General features: G+C 49.2%; 1 protein-coding gene across 9 annotated transcripts in view; it reads right to left on the reverse strand.

Moving 5' to 3' along the window:
• The window catches only part of TRAPPC10 (trafficking protein particle complex subunit 10), a 99626-nt gene extending 92511 nt beyond the window's left edge, over nt 1-7115 (reverse strand). For 8 of the 9 annotated variants that reach the window (XR_012431933.1, XR_012431932.1, XM_074033926.1 and 5 more), the window contains exon 1: nt 6876-7115. Coding sequence is in view for 3 of the 9 variants with exons in the window: in XM_045389370.2 (XP_045245305.2) it covers nt 6876-6942 (67 nt within the window). In the remaining 6 variants the exon portion in view is untranslated. Of the gene's footprint in view, nt 1-6580; nt 6673-6875 lie in introns of those variants that run through there. The other variant, XM_045389368.2, reaches the window with a different exon arrangement.
• Between the last annotated feature and the right edge of the window lie 765 nt (nt 7116-7880).

The following is a 7880-nucleotide window of genomic DNA, read 5'->3' on the forward strand; positions in this document are numbered from 1 at the left end:
TTGAGGCGGGAGAATCACCTCACCCCAGGAAGTCAAGGCTGTTGTGAGCCAAGATCATGCCACTGCACTCCAGCCTGGGTGACAGAGTGAGACCGTGTCTTAAAAAAAAAAAAAAAAGACCCTGCAGTCTTCTGCCATTGCTGGTCTGTAACTCTAGATCTAAAGCCACTGGATCCAGAGATGGAGCATGGGGGTGGGAGGTTCAGTGCCTGGAGATCAGTGTGCGACCTTCTGAAACCACACACTTACACGCTAAAGCATGCGACTCCAGTGAAGACACTCTGTCAACTGGCAACACACTTTTCTATGACAAAAAATCCTCAAGTCAGTTACTTGTATTTCCACTAAGACAACCAGCTTTCAGCAGGGGTGAGCCACACAATCACACTGTCAGCTGGCAGGCCTCTGGCGGAAGCACACAGTAAAAACTCTCTAAGTAAAGACTGGCTCGTGGCCGGGCGCGGTGGCTCAAGCCTGTAATCCCAGCACTTTGGGAGGCCGAGACGGGCGGATCACGAGGTCAGGAGATCGAGACCATCCTGGCTAACACAATGAAACCCCGTCTCCACTAAAAATACAAAAAAAAAATTAGCCGGGCGTGGTGGCGACGCCTGTAGTCCCAGCTACTCGGGAGGCTGAGGCAGGAGAATGGCGGGAACCCGGGAGGCAGAGCTTGCAGTGAGCCGAGATCGCGCCACTGCACTCCAGCCTGGGCGACAGAGCGAGACTCCGCCTCAAAAAAAAAAAAAAAAAAAAAAAAACACTGGCTCGTATGTTATGCCTGTCATACTTTTTTTTTTTTTGAGATGGAGTCTCATTCCGTCGCCAGGCTGGAGTGCGGTGGCATGATCTCGGCTCACTGCAACCTCCACCTCCCAGGTTCAAGCGATTCTCCTGCCTCAACCTCCCAAGGACCTGGGACTATAGGCACCCGCCACCACACCCAGCTAATTTTTGTATTTTTAGTATAGACGGGGTTTCACCATGTTGGCCAGGATGATCTCAATCTCTTGACCTCGCAACGCAATCCGCCCATCTTGGCCTCCCAAAGTGCTGGGATTACAGGCGTGAGTCACTGCGCCCAGCCTTTTTTTTTTGAGACCAGATCTTGCTCTGTCACCCAGGTTGCAGTGTGAGGTACAATCACAGATCACTGCAGCCTCGACTTCCCAGGTCCAAGTGATCCTCCCACCTCAGCCTCCCAAGTAGTTGGAAGTACAGGCGCACACCACCACACCTGGTTAACTTTTTTATTTTTGTTTTTGTAGACATAGGAATCCTCTATGTTGCCTAAGCTGCATCATACTTCATTATTTCAGAGATTCATCAGCACTTAAGAAAAAAAAAAGAAAAAGAAAAATCAGACCTTTCCATTTCATTTGCATAAGCCAGAACTTACTAGAAACTCTTCAGAAACACATCTTGTAGAAAACTAGGTATGTGAGCTGAAAAGAAAGGAAGCTTTTCACTTCTAAAGTATCAGTTCAAATCCACCCTGGAGTTGGGCTAGTAACACTAACAGCACGGGCTACCAAACCGTGTATCTAGACTTCCCACACACTACGCAGTCACAGAGGCACCAAGAGATGTTTTAGATTCACGAGGAAACAGCAATGTTTGTGGTGTAGGAATCCCACATAAGGGATTCACAGTGTCAACATCAGATCAGAGCTCCACTCTTTCAATGGCATCATTATCATTGCAAAACAGGGTGGCTGCTCTGATGAAAAGCAAGTACCACCAAAAAGCAAAAAAAAAAAAAAAAAAAAAAATCTAAGGGAGCAGCAGCATCCAATCAGAACCCCAGGTGAGAGGCGCCACTGAGCTGCTGCCAGGCCTGACCTCCCGCAGCACACTGCTGTGGTTAGGAAGAATGATGAAAATATTTTTTTCTTCCAACTAATGTATATGTTTTTTTCAAATAGCTCCTGTTAGTACATAATATTTAATAAATTACTGGAACCTAACTACTTAATAAATGGAATTTTTAAGTATTCCTTTTAGTCTAGAGGTGCCATGAAAAAAATTACTGAGACACTAAAAGCATTGTGAACAGAGAAAACTGAGGAATCTCTCCTTAGTAACTTTTTTTGCACACTGACTATAATCCTGACATTCTCCTGAGTGCTTTACACACCCCTTCTCAACCCAATGAGGTTAGTACTCTACCCGTTTCACAGCCGAGGGTCTGTGAAAGTATGCAAGAACCGAGGTCATGCGCACAAAATGGAATGGTTTTTAACCATGCTCGGGTAGAAATGACACAGTAAGCACATTTGTTAGTGCCGTTAGTCCCTGCCTCCAAATATATACTCTATGTGACAACTGAGGTTTCCTAAGGAGAATGTTCCTCCTACTTTTTCAAGCTTTGGTTCAACATCACCTTGAGAATTCAATATGGAACAAGATCTGCATTTATTATATGTTCACCCATTTAAACAGACATTTCAAGTGACTTTTATGGTAGTAAAACTGGTGGTGGTTAAATCACAAGCACCACACTTTCAGGTTTAGTAGAAAGTTTCAATGTGCAAATTTTAAAACTTTAACCTGCAGAGGAAAATCCCAAAGCCCAACCAGATACGAAGCTCTACAAATCTGCTCATTTCTGTTGCCTGTTTTCCCCTTTAAAAGTTTCTAATATCGGACCTGGAACCCCAAATACAGAGACTCAGAAAAATGAAACAGGCAATAGATGTGACTAGTGAAAACAGATTATCTAGAGGGAGGGCACTATTATTGTTCAGATACTATTCAATTCCAAGGTAATAACAGGTATGTGCTATTGTAGCTATGATGACAGTCAACAAAGAAAAGCCACAAATCACTGGAATTACATTAACTTTGTCACTAACTGAATGAGATAGCTGGAAAAGGAACATGTCTTTCCTAATACACCCTTGGGCCAGAAACCCAAGTTCTTATTTCAAAACAGAAAACTGACCCTGTGGCTGAAAAAAAATCTACGCTAAAATTTAAATTTAGACCAAATGGATCTGCTGGATTTGTTTCAGTTTTGCCAGGCATTTTTCATGATTAATAAATTATACTACAGGTTTTCCCATTGCTATGATTCAGTCAAAGCATTAATTCCACTAACTGTTCAGCTCCCATCCCTGCACATTTCACATACACACTTCCATATTTACAAGCTTTAACTAGTTCTGAGTTTAAGAAGGCCTCTGCTGAGGTAGTCCCTCTTCACAGGAGCCCATTAGGCAGGAGGTTTAATCAGGACTAAAGTCTACTAAAATATTTAAGGCCAGGTGCAGTGGCGCATGCCTGTAATCCCAGCACTTTGGGAGGACAAGGCGGGCAGATCACCTGAGGTCAGGAGTTCGAGACCTGCCTGGTGAAACCGCATCTCTATTAAAATACAAAAATTAGCTGGGCTTGATGGTGTGCCCCTGTAGTCCCAGCTAATCAGGAGGCCAAGGCAAGAGAACTGACTGAACCCGGGAGGAAGAGGCTGCAGTGAGCCAAGATCGCAACACTGCTCTCCAGTCTGGGCAACAGAACAAGACTCTGTCCCAGGAAGAAAAAAAAAAGCCATTTGGAGAGCTTCAAAATATTATTAAAATAATTCAGGCCGTTGAGGTGGGTCCTACCTGTAGTGCTACCTACTGGCAGGCTAAGGGACGGTACCACTTGAGCCCAGCAAGGCTGCAGTTGGCTATGACCATGCCACTCCATTCCAGCCTATAGGTGAAAGAGCGAGACCTCATCTCTAAAAACAGTAATAATAAAATGAAGCAAAATAATCAGCTAGGTTTTAAAGTAATAATCTAGTCACCCTTAATCTTTGGGAACTTTTCATTCTTCTATCCCTACCTATAAACAGTTTTTAAATTCACCTGAACCAGTTACATTCTATATTCTTCCCAGAAAGGTCTAAGCAGAATGCATTTTCACTGAAGTAAAATATTAGACATTCTATTAAAAAAAAAATTCAACAACATGCATAAACTCTACTTTCATTTTAAAATGAACAGATCTGAGGTAATAACATTTCAAGTGAGAATTAAAAAGATTTTTGGCCGGGCACAGTGGCTCACACCTGTAATCCCAGCACTTTGGGAGGCCGAGGCGGGAGGATCACGAGTTCAGGAGATCAAGACCATCCTGGCTAACACGGTGAAACCCCGTCTCTACGAAAAATACAAAAAATTAGCCGGGCTGGTGGCGGGCGATCGTAGTTCCGGCTACTTGGGAGGCTGAGGCAGGAGAATGGCATGAACCCCAGAGGCGGAGCTTGCAGGAACTGAGATCACGCCACTGCACTCCAGCCTCGGCAACAAGACTTCGTCTCAAAAAAAAAAAAAAAAAAAATTAAAAAGGTTTTTGAAAACAAAAATGTTGCTGACTAAGAGAACTATGTATATAATAGTAAAAAGTTAAGAGTTAATTAGCCTCTGGGTGGATTTTTTGAAAGCAACTGTTCATACTACCTTCTTTCAAAACATGTATAGCTGAAAGAGGGGAGCAAGATGAAGGTATGAAGTGAAACCAGGCCAAGTGCTTCCTAAAGCTTCAGTCCCAGATATACCACAACATAATTTCAAGTGTGAAATATGAAGTCAGCTTTTTTAAAAAAAACCTTCACTTGTAAACTGATCATTTTTCAAGTTAACTAGTTAACTTTGAAAGTCTACCGAAGCCCCTTTCTCTTCTGAGACTCCAATGAATGACAGTTTGCACCTTCTAAGACAGTGTAGTATCAGTGCAGAGATTAACACTCACTATGCTGCTGGAGGCCGAGGGTGGTGGCTCACACCTGTAATCCCAGCACTTTGGGAGGCTGAGCAGGTGGATAACCCAAGGCCAGGAGTTCGAGACCAGCCTGACCAACATGGTGAAACTCTGTCTCTACTGGGGAAAAAAAAAAATCAGTCGGGCGTGGCCACGTGCGCCTGTAATCCCAGCTACTCGGGAACCCGAGACAGGAGAATCGCTTGAACGCGGGAGGCAGAGGTTGCAGTGAGCCAAGATCATGCCACTGCACTCCAGCCTGGGTGACAGAGCAAGACTCCAACTCAAAGAAGAAGAAGAAGAAGAAGAAAAAAAACAAAAAACCATTCACTCTGCTGCTCAAAACACAGGAAAAAACCTCCACCAAGATGACAATCCAATAAATCTGTAAGAAAGAAAACTGCATCCTTCAGCTGTCCGTGATGCACGCATGTACAAAACTAAACATTAAATATCTCCAACACTGACTATCGAGATAATAAATTCTACCCCTTTAGTTACAGTTGAATCCAACAGAACTTAGGAACTTTCTCCTCAGAAATGTATTTACATAATGCCTATAAATACATATTGCTATTGAAATGTAAGCAAGCTAGGAGGTAGAAGATATAATTAGATGTGTGGATGTCCACACAGGCAATTAATATGTATCCAGCACTCACAATGTGCACAGCACTTCAGGAGAAAAACGTTCAACATTTGGAAGACAGTGAAACTTAGTATGAACTGCACATGGCTTCATCTTTCCCCAGCACTGGGAAAGCACTCGGGAAATTGCAGGGCTTCCAGACCAGCTCTATCCACATCTGCCCTCTGGGGCTGCAAGTGCAGGGTAGGGAAAGACCTCCAGTTCACAAACACTCTGGGAAGGAAAAAAGACGGCTACTGCTTAACTATGCAAGTCTCCAATTTTAAAGGAGACACAGTCCACTTCCCTAAGAAAAGTCTATTATCTCGTCCAGGTCTCTGTAGAAAAAAAAGAGGGAGCGAGGAAGAGAAAAAAATAAAGCAAAAGGAAGGAAAGAAAGAAGTCTATCATCTAAAGCTGAAGCAACAAAATTCAACCTTAAATATACAGTTTCTCAGGGATCTAACAGGAAGGAACAGAGCAGGTGCATCCCCACTGACAGAGCGAGAAGGAAACAGGAGTTCTCAAGACATACTCTACTGTGGCCTTGGCACCCAGATTTTGCAATAGGGAGTGCTTCCTTTCAAAGCATGAAAGGCAATTAGAAAAAACTAACTGCATACATGCATGAAAATACAGAATACTGTCAAAGGTCAAAAATCGTAATAGTTTGAAACACCTCTCTGAAAGTCATCAAAAAGCCAACCAACATTTCATAAGCTCACTGTTCCTAACCGTATTTAACTCCGGAGAGTCACACTTGTAAAATTTAGGGAATATTTTTCCCCTAACAGAAAAATAGTTCCTTTGTGTATGCATTAAAAGAGGGGTGGGGGGAGGACACGACACCCAAGAGGCACCGGGTGTCCCTAGTGTAGACTCGAGCGGGACGCCGTTCACGGGGAGCAGCTTGCATAAGCGCCCGAGCCTCGGCTTTCTCATCCGTAAAATGGTTTGAGTGCGCGGTAGGGAAGCGTCAAGGAGGCAAAGCAGTCCCGGCGGCTCTGCCTGACGCTTCACCCCGCAACAAACTGTTCCTACTTCACCAACGCTTGCAACTCTGCGAGCACCGAAGGACTTCCCCGGAGTCAGGGAAAGGGGGCCCGCAAGGAAACCGCCCGGCGGAAAAGCCCGGGGCCCCCAGGTCCCGGGTGCGCGGCTCAACGGGGGCGGGACGGGGCGGCGGCAGCCCCCTCTCCTCACCCTCGACGCCGAAGCGCGCCCAGTCCCGGGCAGAGTCCGCCGGGTTCCACCGGCTCCAACTGCAGCCGGCTCGCAGGGCGCCCCCAGGGGTCAGAGGTCGCCCGGCGGGAAGGTCAGAGGGCGTCACCGAAAAGTCGGAGGGCCCCGCCTCAGCCGCAGCCCCGGTCACACCTCCAGGAAGCGGCCCAGCCCGAAGCGCGCCGGGAACTGAAGGTCTGGGGGCGCCGGGTGCATGACGGCCGGGGCCCGTGCCAGCCCAACGACCGCCGCGCCCTCCCCGCCTCCGGGCACTCACAGGTGACGATGGGCTTGTTCTCCATGGTGTAGATCACCGGCGGCAGCGGCTCCTCAGAGGCGTCCATGGGCGTCCGGCGTCACCGGCCCGGCCCCCCGCGCCCCATGGGCAGCCCCGAGGCCGCGCCGGGCCCAGCCCGAGCCCGAGCCTGAGCGGCGCCGCCCGCCCGGCCGCGCTAGGCAGCTCCAGAGCCGGTCGCACCTCCTCTGCCGCCCGCTGCCGCCGGCCGCAGCCACTTCCGGCCTCGGCGCCGCGGCATGACCACTTCCGGGGCGCGCGAGGCCTCACGGGGCGGGCCTTCGCGGCGCCTGGCCTCCGACGGAAGGGCGCCCGGGCAGGCCGCGCGGGGACCGGGAGGCGGGAAGTGGGAGGCGGGGCGGGGCTCCCGGGACGCGTCCTTCCTCCTCCCTCGGCAGTGGGCGCCCCGCGGGGCCCTGCGCCAGAGCTGCGCCCAGGACTCGGCAGGCGGGCCTCGCGCACGGTGAGGGAGCCTGGATGCTCCCGGACTGGAGACGCCGGTCTCGCGGCCCTCGCTCTCCCGGCAGCTCGGGCGTCCCGCGGCGCGGTCGCTGCCCTGCGATCGGGCCCCTTCTCGCGCTGGAGGCTCCCGCAGGCCCTCGCCGCTGAGTGTCCCCGGCGCGTGCCTTCCGCCTACCGCTGGGCTCTTCCTGTCTCCCTCACTCCGCACAGGTTTTTGTGGGGACCTGGCCCCCGGCCGTGTCTGCACGGGCAGGCGGCGGGGCAGCTTTCGGAATACCACAAAATAAACCTTACACTTAACTGCACATGGACTTCTTGTGCACGTAAATGGCGGGGGCGGGTGTTTCTTTTTCTTTTTCTTTGGAGCAGGGTCTCGCTCAGTTGCTCAGGCTGGAGTGCAGTGGCGGGATCACGGCTCACTGCAGCCTCGACCTTCCAGGCTCAAGCGATCCTCCCCCTTCCCCCCGCCCCCCGGTAACTGGGACCACGGGGGCAGCCAGCCACCACGCCCAGCTTTTTCTTTTC

The sequence above is a fragment of the Macaca fascicularis genome, chromosome 3, assembly GCF_037993035.2.
Source record: "Macaca fascicularis isolate 582-1 chromosome 3, T2T-MFA8v1.1".
Lineage (NCBI taxonomy): Eukaryota > Metazoa > Chordata > Mammalia > Primates > Cercopithecidae > Macaca > Macaca fascicularis.